At 43.4% G+C, this 21,592-nt stretch overlaps 1 protein-coding gene across 3 annotated transcripts in view; it reads right to left on the bottom strand.

The window, feature by feature from the left end:
* Nucleotides 1–21,592, bottom strand: part of xkr6b (XK, Kell blood group complex subunit-related family, member 6b) — a 485,147-nt gene that overhangs the window by 358,225 nt on the left and 105,330 nt on the right. Inside the window, exon 2 of one of the 3 annotated variants that reach the window (XM_072251433.1) lies at nt 1,415–1,449. The exons of the other annotated variants lie outside the window; for them this stretch is intronic. Coding sequence (XP_072107534.1) covers nt 1,415–1,449 — 35 coding nt within the window. The remainder of the gene's footprint in view (nt 1–1,414; nt 1,450–21,592) is intronic. 3 annotated transcript variants of the gene reach the window in all.

The raw sequence follows: 21,592 nt of genomic DNA, 5'->3' as shown, positions 1-21,592 counted from the left end.
ATTTTTTGTCTGGTATATTATATCTAAATCACCCAAAGGCATAAAACTACAGTACATAATTGTTTAAATATAACCAAGTCATGTATAAATACCTCAAATAAATAGCTTTATTTTTCTTGGTTTAACTTGAGTAGATTATCAGAGCTTCTTATTCAACATTTCTAAAACAGTGCTATTTCAATGGAATATTTATTTGCAATATATTGAGTGTTGAATATCCAAATCCATTTTGAACTAAAATAAACTTAAATGTTTTTAATGCTTAAACAGCTATATGTTATTTGTAACTGAACTGTATAGATCAGATCATCATCTGTGCTGAGTTATTTTGAGTCTGATAGAGGCATCACAATTGGTTTTGACATTATCAGCTGGATGGGAGTGAAGATCTTTTGTTGCAGTTGCTGATCCCAAATGTTGTGCAGTAATGTCCACTTGAAAATAACAGCCAAGAAAACACCACATTTACCGCATTTACTATCCATATTCATATTTAATTATATTTAATTAACCCTGCCATTGTAAAGGCCTCACAAGGGTAAGGTCAAGACTGATCACTGTCGAAGTTACATTCATTTTTCCCTCCACACATATAAAGAGCATTTGGTTAAACAAAGTACAAAGGGCAGTCAACATGCATGAAATTAAATTCCCGATAGAAGTGCAGATCTAATATTTTATTCCTACTATCTATTATGCAAATGCAGACTGGCAATATTCTTGATAGACATTTATATACAACCTTCTACTTCATTCAGAACTAGATATGAATTTATTCCCAATGCAAAGGAGATAAATTATATTTATTGATGTAAATGGAAGTTTACTCAGCCTGATAGCTCTGACGTCCGCCATTATTAAGTGCTTCGAGAGGCTGGTCATGGCATACATTAACTGCAGCCTCCCAGGCTACTTTAAACCACTGCAATTTGCTTACCACCCAAACAAATCTACAGCCCATACCATCTTCCTAAATCTACACTCCTCACTGAAGCATCTGAAAGTGAAGACACTTATACTAGAATATGGTTTATTGACTATGGCTCCATCTCCCATACTATGGGTGGCACGGTCATGTAGTGGTTTACAGTACAGCCGATCAGGTTTCAAGTCCCGCCACTGCGTTCTTCCATGACCGCGTGGGTTTCCTCCGGGTGCACCGATTTCCTCCCACAGTCCAAAGGTGTATCATTGGTAGGTTAATTGGTCATTATAAATTGTCTCATGATTAGGCTATGATCAAATCAGGTGATTGCTGGGCTGTGGGGCTCGGAGGGCTGGGCCTATTTGACACTACATCTCAATAACTAAAAACAATAAATAATTCCAAGTGAACTCAACTTCAAACTCCAAGACCTGGGACTCAACATCTCCCTTTGCAGCTAGATACATGAATTCCTAACCAACAGACTGCAATGCAGGCAGCATCAGCACCAGAGGAAACATCCTCTCCACATCCACTCAATCAAGGCCTTTCAATATTCAATAGATTACAATGAGATCCCCACTGATTCTTCGAAATTCCAGTGAGTACAGAACCAGCGCTATCAAGCACCCCTCGTATGATAAGCCTTTCAATCCTGGAATCATATTCGTGAACCTCATTTAAACCCTCTCCAGTGTCAGCACATCATTGCTTTGATAAGGGCTTCAAAACTGCTGACAATACAAGTGAGGCTTCACCAGTGCCTTATAAAGCCTCAGCATTATATCCTTGCATTTAAATTCTAGTCCTCTCGAAATGAATGCTAACGTTGCATTTGCCTTCCTCACCACCAACTCAACCTGCAAATTAACCTTTAGAAAATCCTGCATGAGGACTCCCAAGTCCCTTTGCACCTCAGATTTTTGAATTTCCTTTCCCTTTACAAAATAGTCTACACTTTTATTTCTTCAAAGTGCATGACCAAACACTTCCCAACATTGTATTCCATCTTCTGATCTGTGTAAGTTCTTCTGTATCCTCACTGCTTCCTCAAAACGTAAAAAGAAATGGTCCCAACATAGAACCCTGTGGAACACACTAGTCACTTATAGCCAACCAGAAAAGTCTCCCTTTACTCCCATCCTTTGCTTCCTACAAATCAGCCAATGTTCTGTCCTTTCTAGTATCTTTCTGGTAATACCGTAGGTCTTAACTAGTTACGCAGCCTCACGTGTGGCACTTTGTCAAAGACCTTCTAAAAATCCAAGTACACAACATCCACCGATTCTCCTTTCTCTATCCTGCTTGTTATTTCTTCAAAGAATTCCAACAGGTTTGTCAGGCAAGATTTTCCCTTAAGGAAACCATGCTGGCTATCGCCTATTTTATCATGTGCCTCCAAGTAACCCAAAACCACATCCTTAAAAATCAACTCCAACATCTTCCCAACCACTGAGGTCAGGCTAACTGGCCTATAATTTCCTTTCTTAGCCAGGGGGTGGTGAATCTATGGAATTTGTTGCCACAGGCGGCGGTGGAGGCCAAGTCATTGGGTGTATTTAAGGCAGAGATTGATAGGTATCTGAGTAGCCAGGGCATCAAAGGTTATAGTGAGAAGGCGAGGGAGTGGGACTAAATGGGAGAATGGATCAGCTCATGATAAAATGGTGGAGCATACTTAATGGGCCGAATGGCCAACTTCTGCTCCTTTGTCTTATGGTCTTTCTTCTGCCTCTCTTCCTTCTTGAAGAGTGGAGTGACATTTGCACTAGTCCTCCAGAACCATGCAAAAACCATTAATTCTTGAAAGGTAATTACTAAGGCCACCACAATCTCTTCAGCCACATCTTTCAGAACCCTGAGGTGTAGACCATCTTGTCCAGGTGAATTATCTACTTTGAGATCTTTCAGTTTCCCAAGCCCCTTCTCCCTAGTAATAGCAACATCATATACTTGTGACCCTTGACACTCCCAAACTTCCAACATACTGCTCATGTCTTCAACAGTGATACAAAATACTTATTCAGCTCATCCATCATTTCCTTGTCCCCCATTTCTACCTCTCCAGCATCATTTTCCAGTGGCCTGATATCTACTCTCACCTCTCTTTATATATCTGAAGAAACTTTTGGTATCTCTTTAATATTATTGGCTAGCTTATCTTCGTATTCCTGGAATAATAAATGGCAGTTGTGTATTCTTCATGCCGGATATTGCTGGACTCTGTAATTCCCAGAGTCACCCAGGGAACCACATCTGTGTGAAGTGCATCCGGCTGCAGCTCCTTGAAGACCGTGTTAGGGATCTGGAGCAGCAGCTGGATGACCTTTGGCTTGTACACGAGAGTGAGGAGATGATCAATCAGAGTTACAGGGAAGTAATCACCCCAAAGTTGCAGGAGACATCTAGCTGGGTGGCTGCCAAGAGGAATGGAAATATAAAAAGGCAGTTACAGCAGAGCACACTTGAGGCCATTCTCCTCAAACATAAGTATACTGCTTTGGATAATTGTGTGGGGGAATGACCTCCCGGGCGAATGCCATGGTGACCAGGTTACAGGCACTGAGCATATGTCCATGGGGCAGAAGACAAAAAGAGAAAAGAAAGGGGCTGTAGTGATAGGGGACTCAATAGTGAGGGGAACAGACAGGAGATTCTGTGGACATGAACGGGACAGCGGATGGTATGTTGCCTCCCAGATGCCAGGGTCAGGGACGTCTCAGATCACGTCCACAACATTTTGGAGAGGGAGAGGGAGCAGTCAGATATCTCAGTACATATTGGTACTAACCACATAGGAAGGAAAAACAAACAGGTCCTGAAAAGAGAATTTAGAGAGCTCGGTAGAAAGCTGAGAAGCAGGACCTCTCGGGTAGTAATTTCCGGATTGCTGCCTGTGCTACATGCCAGTGAGGGTAGAAACAGGATCACTTGGCAGGTAAATGCGTGGCTGAGAAGCTGGCACAGGGGGCAGGGCTTCAGGTTCTTGGATCATTGGGATCTCTTCTGGGGGAGGTATGACCTGTTGAAAAGAGATAGGTTGCACCTGAACCCGAGGGGAACCAATAATCTCATGGGCAGGTCTGTTAGAGCTGTTGGAGAGGGTTTAAATTAATTTGGCAGGGGGGTGGGAACCGGAGTGAAGGGACTCAGGATAGGATGGATGGTAAAAATGTAAAGATAGCGTGCAGTCTGACTGTCAGGAAGGACAGGCAGGTGATGGGACATGGTCACAGCCAACAGGGTGAGTATCAGTACATTAGGCATGCAAAATCAAAAAGGGTAGCAAATATGGTACTCTGCTAATATCCATGTTCCCTTCCAATCAATTTTGGCCAGCTTCTGTAATTCCCTTTACTGGACTGTAACACTCATACAACTGACTTTAGCTTCTCCTTCTCAAGTTGCAGGGTGAATTCTATCATATTATGATCAATATCCCCTAAAGGTTCCTGTACCTTAAGCCCTCAGTTCCAGATCATTGCACAACACCCAGTCCTGAATAGTTGATCCCCTCGTGGGCTCAACCACAAGATGTTCTAAAAAGCCATCTCGCAAGTATCCTACAAACTCCTCCTCGTTGGATCCAACACCAACTTGACTTTCCCAATCCGCGTGCATATTGAAAGCCCCCATGACAATCGTAACATTGCCCTTTTGAGATGTATTTTCTCTCTCCTGTTGTAATTTGTAGACCACATCTTTACTACTGTTTGGAGGTCCATATATAACTCCCATCAGGGTCTTTTTATGCCTGCAGTTTCCTAGCTCTACCCACAACAATTCTACACCTTCCAATCCTACGTCACCTCTTTCTAAGGTTTTGATTTCATTTTTTACCAGCTGAGCCACCCTACCCTCTCGGTCTACCTGCCTGTCCTTTCAATCCTTGGACGTTAAGCTCCCAACTATAATATTCTTTCAGCCACAATTCTGCGATGCCCATACATGCCAGTCTCTAACTGTGCTACAAGTTCATCTACCTTATTCTGTACACAGCATGCATTCAAATATATCACCTTCAGTCCTGTATTCATCACCCTTTTCAATTTTGTCCCTTTTTTGCATTACAACTCATCTCATTCACTGCAATTCTGCCCTAGCATCAGCCTCTCCTTGCTCGCAGTCTCACTACACACTGCCTCTGTACATCAACTACCTCACCCTTGGTCCTATCATTCCCATCCCTATCCCCTGCCAATTTAGCTTAAACCCCCCCCCAAAAAACCCCTAGCAGCCTGGCCACAAGGATATTGTTCTCTTTGGGTTCAGATGTAATCTGTCCCTTTTGTACAGGTCATACCTTCCCCAGAAGAAATCCCAATGATCCAGAAGTCTGAAACCCTGCCCCCTGCAATGGTTCCTCAGCCACGCATTCATCTGCCGAATCATCCTATTCTTATCCTCACCAGTGCGTGGCACAGGCAGCAATCTGGAGATTACTACCCTGGAGGTCCTTATTTTCAGCTTTCTACCTAGCTCCCTAAAATCTCTCTTCAGGGCTTCCTCACCTTTCCTACCATTGGTGCCAATTTGCACCAAGATTTCTGGCTGCTCACCTTGAGAGTGCCGTGGATCCCATCTGAGACATCCCTGCCCCTAGCACCTGGGAGGCAACATACCATCCAGGTGTCTCTATCGCGTCCACAGAATCTCGCCTCTATTCCTCAAACTATGGAATCCACTATCACTACTGCAGCTCCCTTCACCTCTCTTCTCTTCTAAGCCACAGCACCAGAGACCCAGTCACTGCAGCTACCTGGTAGGTCATCCCCCTGCCCTCAACAAAGTGGTAATACTTACTATTGAGGGAACAGCCACAGGGGTACTCTGCACTGGGTGCCTGTTCCCTTTCAGGCAGTCACCCAGTTATCTGCCTCCTGCAGTATATGTTAAAGTCTGTCCCGACCCTTGTGGCCCATTGGGCCAGTGCTTATGCCGGTTTCTGTGGCGTGAAGTCACATCCAGATGGGTCGCCAGTCAATCTCGAGGTTAACCCCCAGCATTTGCCAGTACCCATTTTCAGCTGGGTGGACGGGAGCAGTGCCTTGCTCAAAGACACAACACGCTGCCCTGGCCGAGACTCGAACCCATGACCTTCAGATCATGAGCCCAACGCCCTAACCACTTGGCCACCCTGCAGTATATGTAACCATATGTTATCTTGACATCTGTTTCCTTGCAGGCATTCACAGGAGTACAAAGAAATACAAAAGAATTTATGGAAAAAAACATAAATAACCGAGACTGACAAACAACCAATATACAAAAAAAGGCAAATCATGCAAATAATTAAAATATGTAAATAACACTGAGCTGTAGAGTAATTGAAGTAGAGCCTGTAGGTTGTAGAGTTAGTTCAGAGTTGTGGTGAGTGATGTTATCAACACTGGTTCAGGAACCTGATGGCTGTAAGGTAATAACTGCTCCTGAACCTGGTGGTGTGGGATGTAAGGCTCCAGTACCTCCTGACTGATGGTAGTAGCAAGAAGAGAGCATAATCAGTGTGATGGTGATCCTTGATGATGGGGAGGGCTTTCCCTGTGATGGACTGAGCTGCATCCACCAAGTCTGTCAAAGTTTGAGATAACATTCTACGCAAATTTCTAAGAGAGTAGAGGCGCTGTGATTTATGATGGCACTCACATGTTGGTCCCTTGTCAGGAAACTAAAAGAGCTGTTTATTGGCTTCAGAAAGAGAAACAGCAGACATGCTCCTGCATGTCAATGGTGCTGAGGTCATGAGGGTTGGGAGATTCAGCTTCCCAGGAGGAAACATCATCAATAGTCTATTGTGGTCCAAACAACTTGCCTTCATGACCAAGAAAGTTCAGCAACACCTCTACTTCCTCAGCAGGATAAATAAAATTGGCATATTTCCTTTGACCATAACCAATTTTTATTAATGCACCTCAGAAATAGTCCTATCTAGCTGCATCACCGCTCGGCATGGCAACTGGTCTGCAAGAACCTTGTGCACAAGAAGTTGAAAGTAAAATTAATTATCTGAGTACATGTCACCACCTACAACCCTGAAATTCTCTTTCCTGCTTAGCAAATCTATAGAACCATAACTGTAAACTGTAAGCAGGATCTATAAACAACAAACTGTGCAAATGCAAATAAAGATAAATAACGAGTGCGTGAAATAACAGGATAAAGAGTCCTTAAAGTAAGACCATTGGTTGTGGGAACACCAGAAGTAGAATGAGTGTAGTTATCCCCTTTTGTTCACGAGCCTGATGGTTGAGGGGTAGTACCTGGTGGTGCAAGTCTGGAGGCTCTTGTAGCTTCTACCTGATGGCAGTAGTGAGAAAAAAGTATGGTGAGGATCTTTGATGATGGATGCTGCTTTTCTATGACAATGTTTCATGTAGATGTTCTCAATGGTTGTGAGGGATTTACCCGTGTTGTACTGGGACAAATTCACTACCTTTTGTAGAACTTTCTACTCAAAGGCATTGGCGTTCCCATACCAGGCCATAACGCAGCCAGTCGATACCCTTTCAACCACACATCTACAGAAGCTTGTCAAGATTCTTGATGACATGTCGAATCTCCTCAGTCTCCTAAGTAAGCAGAAGCGCTGTCATGCTTTCTTTTCGACTACACAGCTCAGCACATCACAGAAAGTAGCTAGCCCTCCACAAGTTCTGTCTGTACTTCTCAGTGCCTCAGTAAAGCAGACAGTATAATCAAAGACCCCACCCACCCCGGACATTCTCTCTTCTCCTCTCCAGACATCCCACCTCTCCCGGAAGTTCCGGGATTCTCCCGCATATTAATAGTGACTCCCTGATGCCCGCAAATTATATACAATGTCACGGAAATCAATTTTTTTGAGAGCGAGTGAGAGAGAGAGAGAAAGCAAGAGAGAACACGAGAGCAACCACAAGAGAGAGCATGAGAGAGCACCATGGCAAAGTGTTCCAAAAAAAGAAAATATAAAACGTATATCACCCCAGACTACCCTAAAGTGTACCCCTGCCTAATAGGGGTCAAAAATAATGACAGTGTTGCTCGCTGCACTGTTTGCAACAGTGACTTTTCTATTGCCCATGGTGGGTTAAGACTGTAAAAGACGTGTTGAGGTGAGTTTAACAGGTGTCATTCATTCATTAGCATAGCTAACATTATTTAAACTAGCTGGCTAGCTGCTAAGAAGCTACTCTATTGCTGACATCCCACCTCTCCCAGAAGTTCCGGGAGTCTCCCGCAAATTGATGGTGTTACCTCCCTGAAATGAGTTTTTGCAGGGTGGGATGTCTGCCTCTCCCCTCCAGAAAACACTGGGCACTGGGGTCAAGGACAGCTTCTACCCTGCTGTTATAAGACTAATGAATGGTTCCCAAGTACGATAAGATGGACCCTTGACCTCACAATTTACTTCACTGTGATATTGCACCTTACTTTCTACCTGCACTGCACTTTCTCCACAACTATAACACTTTTACTCTGCACAGTGTTATTGTTTTATCTTGGACTACCGAGCTGGAATGCACATACCACCAGCCACAGACGAGAGACAGAGAGAGAGAGAAACAACTGGGGGTGAGGGTGACCTGCAAATGGAAAATTCAGCATTCATACCATTGGGTTGTAGGCAGAATATGAGGTGTTGTTCCTCTAGCCTGCACTGGGCCTCACCCTGGCAGTGGAGAACTCTGAGGAGGAATAATGGGAATGGAAACAGTAAAGGGAATTGAAGTGGCATGCAGTTGGGAATTCAGGGTGATAGTTACGGACAGAGCACAGGTGGTCTGCCGATTGGTCACTTTGTCTCCGCTTTGTCTCACCAAGATAGAGGTGACCCTGTCAGGAGCCACCAAATGCAGTAGACAAGGTTTTAACAAAATGCCAAGATTCTGTTTTCTGTAAGTTCTCTGATGCAGCTTTGGTATATTGAAACTATTAAATTAATAATTTGATTTAAACATAAATGTAGAAAAGGCTGTTCAGAGATTTATTAAATGAAATGTGACCCCAGACCACTTAAAGATTTTCAGGCAGATGACAGAAAACTTGTTCAAATCGTTTGGTTTTAAGGAATGTCTTAAGGAAGAAAAAGCAAGAAAGAGGTGAAGCGAGGGAATTCCACATCGCAGGGTTTTGGCTACCGAATGCACGGCTGCTCAAGGTGGAGCCATGATGACTGAGGATGCACGTAATAGCATATTTGGTGCAGCAGAACATTTAAAACTAGGCAGCAGTTGTTTAGTTATGAACATAACCTTGCACCCTGCAATTAATGGGATGATTTTGAGATAAAAGGGATCACTTCATTTAAATCAAGGCGAGTTCAATTTTGCTTATCACAAAACTTTCAGTCACTTATGAGGTAAAAAGTATAATTTAAAAAAAGGCTAAAATCATATTTATTTATTCAGTTAGCAGGGGAGCAGAGTTAAGGTGTGTGGGCACGTGGCCAAGTGGTTAAGGCGTTGAACTAGCGACCTGAAGGTCATGAGTTCGAGCCCCAGCTGAGGCAACGTGTTGTGACCTTGAGCAAGGCACTTAATCAGACATTGCTCTGCGGCAACACTGGTGCCAGACCGTATGGGTCCTAATGCCTTTCCCTTGGACAACATTGGTGTCGTGGAGAGGAGAGACTTGCAACATGGGAAACTGCTGGTCTTCCATACAACCTCGCCCAGGCCTGCGCCCTGGAGAGTGAAGACTTTCCAGGCACAGATCCATGGTCTCACAAGACTAACTGATGCCTTTACTTTACTTTTAGAGTTAAGATGTCACCAGATGGTGGATTCTTCAAGCTCATCTGCGAAAACTGCTTAAATTCTTCTCTTTAATGTCTCTTTTTACCTTTTCAGGGTGGCTGTGATCTGCAGCTGCACTCAAACTGCAGTTTTTCACAGTGAATGCGTTCCCGCCCCAGGAGCTCAGCGATCAGCCGTTTTCAACATATCCAGGAGCAGCCTGGAAGACGCACACCTTTGGAGTGCAACCTTGTGCAGCGCTGTGGGACGACCAACTCCATGCCAGCGTCACCGACTGAGGCATCGCGGGAGAATCGGAACATCGCAATGGCTGATGTGGCCGTCGAAGGCCTCTGTACTCTGGCAATCATTCACTCCCCCTCCCGTTCTCTTGATGGTATGGGAGTACTTGCTGCCGATTCATGAGTTGGAGGATCTCGAAATAAGAGGCGACGCAGCAGGCTGTAACATCATAACAGCGACTGTTTGTTGGCCTCCCTCTTGCTGTGGAATGGATGACACTTCTCTGTTCCTTGTTAGTGAGAAAGAGAGGAGAGAGAGGAGAGAGGAGAAAGGAGAGAGGAGAGAGACAGAGAGAGAGAGACAGAGAACGAGAACCTGCAGCAGGTCGAATTATTGGGTAAACAATGCTTTTTGCTGGACTACAGATCATGGTCTTTCTTTGGGGGGTTTTCTTTTGCTTGGTGGTGGTGGGCGCTGAAGCTTCCTGCTGAAATGGGTGAGAGAGGGGGAGGGAGGAATGTTGATGCTTTGCTGCTCCTCGTGCATGGGAGGGGGGAGAGGGGGCTGCAGGGTTCTCATGTTCATTCTTTGGGGTTCTCATCTGTTTTTGTGCCTGTCTGTGAAGAGTAAGAATTTCAGGTTGTGTATTGCATACATGCTGTGATATTAAATGAAACCATTGAACCATTTTCTCGTTATATTTTTGGAATACAAATACTAGTCAAAGGCTAAAAGCTCTTAAGTTGGATGTGCTTGGTGAACAGGTCCAGATTCCAAAAGTTATTCCTTTTGCATTTCAGGATCAAATGGCGCAGGAGCCTGAAAGGCCAACACAAGGTGATTTAAGAGCAGCTTCTTCACCTCTGCCATCATATTTCTGAATGGACCATGCACCCATTAATACAAACTCACTATTTCCTTTTTGCACTATGTATCTATTAATTATAACATATTCTATTTTTTTTATATCTTGCACTGTACTGCTGCCTCAAAACAACAAATTTCACAACAGCTCTGTGATAATAACCCTGATTTTCATTCTGAGAGCCTACTATAACAAGACCACTTGAGTTAGAATATTTTCTAGACATACACAATAAATGAAAGGTCATCAACCTGAAATGTTAACTTTACTTCTCTCTCCACAGAAGTTGCCTGCTGAACATTTCCAACATTTGCTGCTTTTGTATAAATAGTGCGGAATTTATTCTATATCTGCAATGATCAGAAATATTTCTCAGTCACCAGCACTTTGAAAGTGAAACAGCTGTGCGCCCATTCTCACCACGTTGCACAACGAGTGCCAGCTGTAACCATGGCAACTTCCTTGCTATGATTGCCCCTGAGCACATTGAACTGTCAATACCCATAGATCCTACACGGCTGTTGCAGAGGTGAAACAACGCACAAACACACCTAATGAAAGAAAAGCAGACATCCCAAAAAGGTAATGTACACTCTCCATCACTGCATTCTCCCAACGGCTGAATGGAAAATAATATGAGAACAGTCGAGTCTGCCATGCCACATGACACTTTTTATTGAGCACAACACCAGCGAACTACTCTATTGTACTTTGTACATAACATTTCTGTTCAATATTTGTATTTCTTATCCTCCAGCCTTTCATTTTAATCCTCCTAGTATAAAGCAGATGATTCATTTATCCACGGGAATAACAGCCCGTAGAAAATCACCCAAAGATCAAATCTTCAAGGAGGTCCCAGATTTTGACCTGACTACCCAGTATATTTGTATCTTCAGTTAGCACTTTGATAGACGTATTGATAGAGTGCAGACGGTGGTGAATATACCCTCAGTGGCAGGAGTGGAATGCGGTGTGACCTTCTGCAGCCGTAGCCCATCCACTTCAAGGTCCAATGTGATGTACATACAGAGATGCTCTTCTGCACACCACTGCTGTTAGGTTATCTGAGTTACTGTCACCTTCTTGTCAGTTTGCACGAGTCTGGCCATTCTCCCCTAACCTCTCTCATTAATGAGGCATTTTCACCTACAGAACTGCCTCTGACTGGATCTTTTTCTTTGCACCGGTCTCTGCAAGCTCTAGAGTCTATTGTGTGTGAAAATTGCAGGAGATCAGCTGTTTCTGAGGTGCTTAAACCACTCCATCTGGCACCAGTGATCATTCCACGCTCAAAGTCACTTAGATCACAGTCCCCCATTTCACGAACATCTGCTCTCACTCCATCCTCCCGCCACCCCACTAGGAATAGGGTTCCCCTGGTCCTCACCTACCACCCCACCAGCCTCCGGGTCCAACATATTGTTCTCCGTAACTTCCGCCACCTCCAACGGGATCCCACCACTAAGCACATCTTTCCCTTCCCCTCCTCTCTGCATTCCACAGGGATCGCTCCCTACACAACTCCCTTGTCCATTCATCCCCCCCATCCCTCCCCACTGATCTCCCTCCTGGCACTTATCCTTGTAAGCGGAACAAGTGCTACACGTGCCCTTACACTTCCTCCCTTACCACCATTCAGGGCCCCAAGCAGTCCTTCCAGGTGAGGCAACACTTCACCTGTGAGTCGACTGGGGTGATATACTGCATCCGGTGCTCCCGATGTGGCCTTTTATATATTGGCGAGACCCGACGCAGACTGGGAGACCGCTTTGCAGAACATCTACGCTCTGTCCGCCAGAGAAAGCAGGATCTCCCAGTGGCCACACATTTTAATTCCATATCCCATTCCCATTCTGACATGTCTATCCACGGCCTCCTCTACTGTAAAGATGAAGCCACACTCAGGTTGAAGGAACAACACCTTATATTCCGTCTGGGTAGCCTCCAACCTGATGGCATGAACATCGACTTCGCTAAGGCCCCACCTCCCCCTCGTACCCCATCTGTTACTTATTTTTATGCACACATTCTTTCTCTCACTCTCCTTTTTCTCCCTCTGTCCCTCTGAATATACCTCTTGCCCATCCTCTGGGTCCCCCCCCTTGTCTTTCTTCCCAGACCTCCTGTCCCATGATCCTCTGATATCCCGTTTGCCAATCACCCGTCCAGCTCTTGGCTCTATCCCTCCCCCTCCTGTCTTCTCCTATCATTTTGGATCTCCCCCTCCCCCTCCAACTTTCAAATCCCTTACTCACTCTTCCTTCAGTTAGTCCTGACGAAGGGTCTCGGCCTGAAACGTCGACTGCACCTCTTCCTACAGATGCTGCCTGGCCTGCTGCATTCACCAGCAACTTTGATGTGTGTTGTTCCCCATAATGCTGCAAGGTTTGAAGTGGGCTCGAGATTTCAGAGCCAAGAACACTTAACTGCCAAAAACACCAATTTGTGCCAACAAAAAATAGTTATTGAATCTGCTGGCTGCATCTGACATCGGAAAATGCTGGCAAAATAGAATATGACTACATATGCACATAATTTGTAAGAATTTTTTCCCTTGGTTTATAAATTGCATGGATAAAGACATATACGTGCATCTGACAGATGAGCATGAGCAAGTTTATGGGCTTGTTAACATTTATAATTATGCCCAAGCGAATAATTTGCTAATTCTGTTTCCATAAGACATAGTACCAGATTTAGGCCATCTGTCCCATCAAGTCTGCTGTGCCATTTCATCATGACTGATCCATTTTGCCTCTCAACCCCAATCTCCTGCCTTCTCCCCACATCCCTTCTTGCCCTGACCAGTCAAGAATCTATCAATCTCGGCCTTAAATATACATACAGAGGTGGCCTCCACAGCTGCCTGTGGCAAAGAATTCCACAGATTCACCACCCTCTGGCTAAAGAAATACCCCCATTCTAAAATGACACCCCTCTATTTTGAGGCACTGTCCTCTGGTCCTAGGCTCTCTCAGCACTGGAACCATCCTCTCCACATCCACTCTGTCAAGACCCTTCACCATTCAACACACATCAAAGTTGCTGGTGAATGCAGCAGGCCAGGCAGCATCTGTAGGAAGAGGTGCAGTCGACGTTTCAGGCCGAGACCCTTCGTCAGGACTAACGAAGGGTCTCGGCCTGCAACGTCGACTGCACCTCTTCCTACAGATGCTGCCTGGCTTGCTGTGTTCACCAGCAACTTTGATGTGTGTTGCTTGAATTTCCAGCATCTGCAGAATTCTTGTTGTTTGCGTTCCTTTCACCATTCAATAGGTTTCATTGAAGTCACCCTCATTCTTCTGAATTCTGGAGAATACAGGCCCAGAGCCAAAAAACAACACTCTTCATATGACAAGCCATTCAAACCAGGAATCATTTTCATGAACCTCCTTTGAATCCTCTCCAATTTCAGCACATACTTTCTATGATAAGGGGCCCAGACCTGTTCAAAATACTCCAAGTGAGGCCTCACCAGTGCCTTATAAAGTTTCAACATTACACCGTTGCTTTTATATTCTAGTTTATATTTATATTTTATATTCTAGTTTTCAAATGAATGCTAAATCTCATTGGAGAAGGTTCAGAGAAGATTCACGAGAATGATTCCAGGAATGAAAGGGTTACCAATGAGGAATGTCTGGCAACTCTTGGGCTGTATTCCCTGGAGTTCAGGAGAATGGGAGGGATCTCATAGAAACATTCAGAATGTTAAAAGGCTTGAACAGATTAGATATGGCAAAGTTATTTCCCATGATAGGGGATTCTAGGACAAGAGGGCATGACTTCAGGATTGAAGGACGTCCTTTTAGAACTGAGATGCAGAGAAATTACTTTAGTCAGAGGGTGGTAAATCTGTGGAATTTGTTGCCACGAGTGGCTGAGGAGGACAAGTCATTGGGTGTATTTAAGGCAGAGATAGATAGGTTCTTGATTAGCCAGGGCATCAAAGGGTATGGGGAGCAGGTAGGGGAGTGGGGATGACTGGAAGAATTGGATCAGCCCATGATTGAATGGCAGAGCAGACTTGATGGGCCGAATAGCCTACTTCTATACCTATATCTTATGGTCTTAAAGTCTAAAATTAATTTCCAAACTATTTTGAAATTAGTTTCCAAGACAAAGGGTGCTTTTATGTATGTTTCAACCACATATTTTGTGTGTTATCTGATAATTTGGCCATATTCTTCAGGTAGATAACACTAATGGAAATCAAAACAAATGCAGATGCTGGAAATCTGAAATTTTAAAAAAAAGAAAATGCTGGAAACACTCAGCAGATCAGGCTGTATCTATGGAAAGAGAAGCAGTAAATGTTTCAGATTAACTTTACTTCCTTTAGCAAACTAGGATCCAGATGATTTATCACCTTAAGTGTGAGTAACCTGCCAACACTTCTTCATCAGGCCATCAAGAATCTTAATCACATTTTCCTTTGCCAGGCATCCAAAAGCATTTCCTTTTGATGAAGACTGATGTGAAATATTCATTTTGAACCTCAACCATGCCCTCTGCCTCCATAAATAGATTTCTTTTTTGGTCTTTGTCAGGCTCCATCATTTGCCTCCCATTTCAAACTTCTCTAATTCACATGCTTATGGAGTATTTTTGTATTTTCTTTTCAGTTTGCTGCCACGTATGTTCATGATCTTTCTTTGCCTTCTGTTTGATGTTGCCCCACTGATACCACTCCACTTGACCTGGCTCATTTCCTGAAAACAAGTCCAGCAATGTCTCCTTCCACAATGGGGCAGAAACAAACTGATCAGGAAAGGTTCTTCTAGGCAACCAAAAGAAACTGTTCTCTTTCTTTGCATCTAACATTACTGCTATCCTTCATTTCCTGTCTATATTTGGTTAACTGAATATATACTGTATCTCTCTCTCTCTCCCCCCACCTCTAATGCATGCAGTCTTTGCCCTCTTACCTCCTGCTTTGAGGGGGCGACCTTTACAGCCGAGGTAAGGAGGAATTTTTTTAGCCAGAGAGTAGTGAATCTGTGGAATGCTCTGCCACAGACTGCAGTGGAGGCCAAGTCCGTGGGTATATTTAAGGCAGAAATTGATCATTTCCTGATTGGTCAGGGCATCAAAGCATATGGCGAGAAGACAGGTGCATGGGGTTGAGTGGGCTCCAGGATCAGCCATGATGGAATGGCGGAGCAGACTCGATGGGCTGAATGGCCTAATTCTGTTTCTATGTCTTATGGTCTTATGTTTCTGCACATCTCTGCAATTTCCATGCCACTTTAGTCCTCTGTATCTTCCCTTGGTTGGCAGCCAAGACAGCTGCCCCAGCACTGTAACTGCATCCCTGTTGTTTCTTGACTTGAAACAGATAAATTTGTCCTTGACTTTTCAAGGCATCTTGTCTCTTCAGCAGTGCGATATTCTTTGAAATCAAAATTGCCCCTCCACCTCCTTTTTGCCTTTCTCTATTTCCCCCACTGTACAGTCAAATAAAACACTTCCTTGTTGTTTTTTCAGCCACAGCATCACAATTCCAGGAGTGTGTTCCAGCAGCTCAACAAGCTTGTAACATGCACTTTTAGAAACTCTCCTTAGATATTCTTGTCCTCTCACTTCAGCTGGTTCTGTCTCAAAACTTTCTAACACTAGGGTTGATGCTATTTATCTCTCTGAATCCTTTCTTCATCTTTTTTTATTTTCACTGATAGCCGTGACTTTGCACAATCCCACTAACGTCATCAGCAGCTTTTAAACCTTCCCATCAGGTGATGCGCTTCCAGTCCATATAGCAACCTATTGGACCTGTACAGATCTCACTTCCTGAGGAACTGATTACAGCAGCCCAAGAATCTTAGACCCTCCCTGCTTCACTGTCTCTTCGGTCAGTCAGTTGTCTGAGCTTCCTTGCTGTTTCTATATTCACTGGCACATGTAACATTGAGTAATCTGGAGATTATACAACGGAGGTTCTGATTTTTAAATTTCTTTAACTCCTTAAAATCTGCTCGAACAATTTCTTCTCTGTTCCTTTCTCAGCCATGACCTGTCCCATAGAGTCTGCAGCAGCTGTTCAGCAATATTCTTCACTCTAGCACCAGGGAGTCAATATTCAATTCTGTAATCACCTCTGCAATTGCAAAAATGACCATTTGCCCCCCTTTGGAATCTAAATTTATAATCCTCAATAACTATTCGCATTGTGTTACTGTTTTCATTTCTCCTGCCTCAATGCACTGTATATGATTTGATCTGTATGAACAGTATGCATGACAATTTTTTCACTGTACATGTGACAATAATAAACCAATTCCATAACGTTAGCATTTTGGCTCTGTGGAAAAGGGTCCCTCTGCAATACTCAGAACTCCAATACATTCAGGGCTTTTCCTTGAGCCATTTGCCTCTCATTCCTCTTCTGCTCACAATCCTTTGATCCTTTTCTGAGACACGCAGATCATGAAACACTCCACCCTGTGTTCTCATCATCTGCTGTATGAACACTTAGTGCGTGTTATTACAGTCGCCTCTCTCCAGTTCTCTTCAGGTTGAGAATGTCAGCTCCTAGAACCTTTCCAATAACTGTAAGGTTTTGAATCCTAGTTCTCATTTGCACTAGCAGAGGCAACAGCTGTCAGAATCAGAATCAGAATAAGGTTTGCTACCACTGACATATGTCGTGATATTTGTTGTTTTGATGCAGCAGTACAGTGCGTGACATAAAAATTACTATAAGTTACAAATAAATAAATAGTGTAAAAGACGAACAGTGATGCAGTTTTCCAGGACTGTTCAGAAATCTGAATGGAGAAGAAGAAGAAGCTGTTCCTAAAATGCTGAGTGTGGGTCATCAGGCTCCTGACCTGCTCCCCCACGGTAGGAATGAAAAGAGGACATGTCCCAGACAGTAAGGTCCTTAATGATGGATTCTGCCTGTGTGAGGCACTGCTCTTTGAAAATGTCCGTGATGAAGGGGAGGCTTGTACCCATGGTGGAGCTGGTCGAGACTACACCTCCCTGCAGCCCTATTCAATCTTGCACATCGGAGCCTCCACGCCAGACGGTAACGCAGCCAGTCAGAATACTCTCCACAGTACACCTGTTGAAACTTGCTGGAGTCTTTGTTGACGTACTAAATCTCAGACTCTTAATGAAATATAGCTATTGTGGCAGGCCTTCTTCAATATTGCATCAACGTACTGGGCCCAGGATAGATCCTCTGAGGTGTTGATGTCCAGAAAACTGAAGCTGCTTATCCTTTCCAATGCTGACCCCTTAGTGGGGACTCGTGTGTGTGTTCTCTGAACTTGAAAGTACTTGCAGAAAGATTACCTAACACTGTGCCGTAAAATGCTTCTTTCAAGGAAATCACAATGTGTAGGTTAATGTGACAGTAATTGGGGAGAAGGAGCAAAGAGGTAGATGAAGGAAATAAAGAAGGAAAAATGTGTTATTGTGGAATGTCCTGCTTAACATCACTTGGGAGTGAGAGTAGAATGCCATAAAGAATTGTTCCATTAGTAGTTCTGTGTTAATCTCATGGATTTTTTTCCCTCTGGGATAGTTATGGCATAATTGTTTCAGGGGGCAATTTTGTCCAATTGGTCAGGATAGCTTTTCCAATGAGTATCACAAAAGTTGAATGAGTACACACTCAGGAATACAGAGGCGTTGAAATGTAACTTTGTTGTTTGGACTAAATACGTATATATAGACAGCAGTGTCTGTACAGCATACTCTACTTTCTTGGTTTCGTTCTACTTAAATAAATGGCATGAATTTCAGAAGTGGAGTACCACATGCTGTGGCACTGTATTCCCTTAGCAGGATCTCAAAACAAAGAGGAATTTAGTGCTAATGTGCAACATTTTTAAAATAAATGTGCTAATTTAAGAGAGCATATATAAAGATATGCAATCTGTTTAACACACTAACTATTTACAACTATGACAATAAAGTCATGTAGCGTGTGGGCATGAAAGAGGAAATCAATTTGTCATTTCTTCAATTGGAAAGAAGGATTCTTCTATTATAATTACACATCAATACAACATGTTGATTATTCAAGGAACCAAAAAAAATGAAATCACTTCAGATTATTTTTAGAATAATTTTAAGAAAATACACCCAATAAAGGCTACCACAGCTAATTCAAAGCGTGAAAAGAAAGTTATTCATATAAGACAATAAGACCATGTCACATAGGAACAGAATTAGGCTACCTGGCCCATCAAATTCACACCAATAGTCAATCATGAGTGATCTACTTTTCCCTCTCAACCCCATTGTACTGCCTCCCCTCCCCTCCCGTAACCTTTGACACTCTTACTACCAAGAACCCATCAACTTCTGCTCTCAAAATACCTGCATCTTCTCCATAGATGTTGCCTGACCTACTGAATCCCTCCAACACATACCCAATAACCTGGCTTCCACAGCTGACTGTGGAAATGAATTCCACAGATTCACCACCTTCTGGTTAAAGAAAATCCTCTTCAAAGAGATTCCCAGCTTCATTCTTCTAAATCTCCAGCAAGTACGTACTCAGAACCATCAACATGCTCCTCAAGCATTGCACCCCTAAAATCATTCTTGTGAACCTCCTCTGAACCCTCTCCACATCCGTTCATGTATATTCTAGTCCTCTCAAAATGAATGCTAACATTGTATTTGCCTTCCTTATTTCTGACTCAGCGTGCAAGTTAACCTTTAGAGAATCCTGCATTAGGATTCCCAAGACCCCTTGCACCTCTGACTTCTGAATCTTCTTTCCATTTAGAAAGTAGTCTATGCCTTTATTCATTCCACACTCTTCCCTATGCTGTAATTCCATCTGCCAGTTCTTTGCTCAGTTTCCCAACTAGTCCATCTGTAGACTCCCTTCTTCCAACACCACTTGCCCCTCCACCTATCTTTGGATCATCTGCAAATACGGCCACAAAGCCATCAACTACACCATCCAGATTATTAACTATACTGTTACATGAAAGATTGTTGACCAAACACCAACTCCTATGGAAAACTAATAGTCACTGGTAGTCAACCAGATAATGCCCCCTTTACTTGCGTTCTTTGCCTTCTGCCAGTCAACCAATCTTTTATCAATACTACTATGTTCCTCTAATAATATGGGCTCCTATCTTAGTTAGCATCCTCATGTGCAGCAACTTGCTACAGGCCTTCTGAAAGTCCAAGTGAGCAACATCCATTGCCTCCCCTTTGTCTATCTGCTCATTATTTCAAAAGTTCATTTATTATCAAAGCATGTATCCATATACAGTTCTGAAATCTGTATTTCTCCAGATAGCCACGAAACAAAGAAAGAGCATGAAAGTCATTCAGAGAAATCCATCAACCCCACCCCCCATACAAAAAAGAATGGCATCCCGATCATCAAACCCACACAAAAACGGAACAAGAACATTGACTCCCTAAAAACAACCACTCCTCCGCACAAAAAAAGTAACAGAACATCAAATCCCAAAGACCTCTCCTCTTGCACAATAAAATGGAAAAGGAACGGGTGATAAAAACACAGAATATAAAAGCGATAATTTGAAAAAAGTCTACAGTCCAGAAACGCAATAGTCCAATCCATAAACACAGAACCTCGCTACCATCCTCTGATATCACCAACATTCATCGAAAGAGGGGGACTCCACACAAGGCAGAGGGGCCTACCCGCCAGCCACAGGGAGCCACCCAGCGATAGGCCACTCTCAGATTCATTCTCCAGCAGCAGTACTGAACTCACGCTCGCCATCCACATTCGCCTCAATGTTCTCAATCTCCCTCGATGCTTTAATCGGCGATTAATGGACACTTTAACTTCTTCAAAGAATTCCAACATTTTTGCCAAGCAAGATTCCGCCCCCCAAGGAAACTATGCTAACTTTGTCCTATGTTAACGTGTGCTTTCAAGTACCTCAAAACTTCATTCTTAATTATGAACTCAAAAACCCTACCAACCGTTGAGGTCGGACTAGTCAGCCTGAAATTTTCTGCCTTTTCCTCCTTCCATTCTTAAAGAATCGAGTGGCATTTGCAATTTTCAAATCCTATGGAACTATTCCTGACTCTAGTGATCTTGAAAGGTGCCTTCACAATCTTTTCAGCTTCCTCTTTCAGAATCCTCTGATGTAGTCCATCTGGTCCATGTGACTTATCCACCTTCGGATCTTTCAACTCCCCAAGCATCACCTCCTTGATAATAGTGACTACACTTAGTTCCTCCCCGTCCCGCAATATATTCCTAAACCAAATGGAATGATACATTATACCTCACTGTTATTCAAACTTTTCTCTCTATATATATGGTACATCTTCCTAATCTATCCCTAGACTTAGTGCATCATATCTGATCATTTTAGACTAAATCTATCATTCAAATATTTACCTCACTTTTTTAAAAGCTGACAGAACCAATTACTCTCGCAAGAATACAATACTCAATTTACAGCCAAGTACATGTCAGCATTTAACTAATTCTTTGATAAAAGCTGTACATTGACCTTAAACATAGAAACATAGAAATATAGAAAATAGGTGCAGGAGTAGGCCATTCGGCCCTTCAAGCCTGCACCGCCATTCAGTATGATCATGGCCGATCATCCAACTCAGATCCCTGTACCAGCCTTCCCCCCAAACCCCCTGATCCCTTTAGCCACAAGGGCCATATCTAATTCCCTCTTAAATATAGCCAATGAACTGGCCTCAGCTGTTTCCTGTGGCAGAGAATTCCACAGATTCACCACTCTCTGTGTGAAGAAGTTTTTCCTAATCTCGGTCCGAAAAGGATTCCCCTTTATCCTCAAACTGTGACCCCTTGTTCTGGACTTCCCCAACATTGGGAACAATCTTCCTGCATCTAGCCTG

The sequence above is a fragment of the Mobula birostris genome, chromosome 2, assembly GCF_030028105.1.
Source record: "Mobula birostris isolate sMobBir1 chromosome 2, sMobBir1.hap1, whole genome shotgun sequence".
In the NCBI taxonomy this organism is placed as follows: Eukaryota; Metazoa; Chordata; class Chondrichthyes; order Myliobatiformes; family Myliobatidae; genus Mobula; species Mobula birostris.
This window is presented reverse-complemented; position numbering and strand designations above follow the sequence as displayed.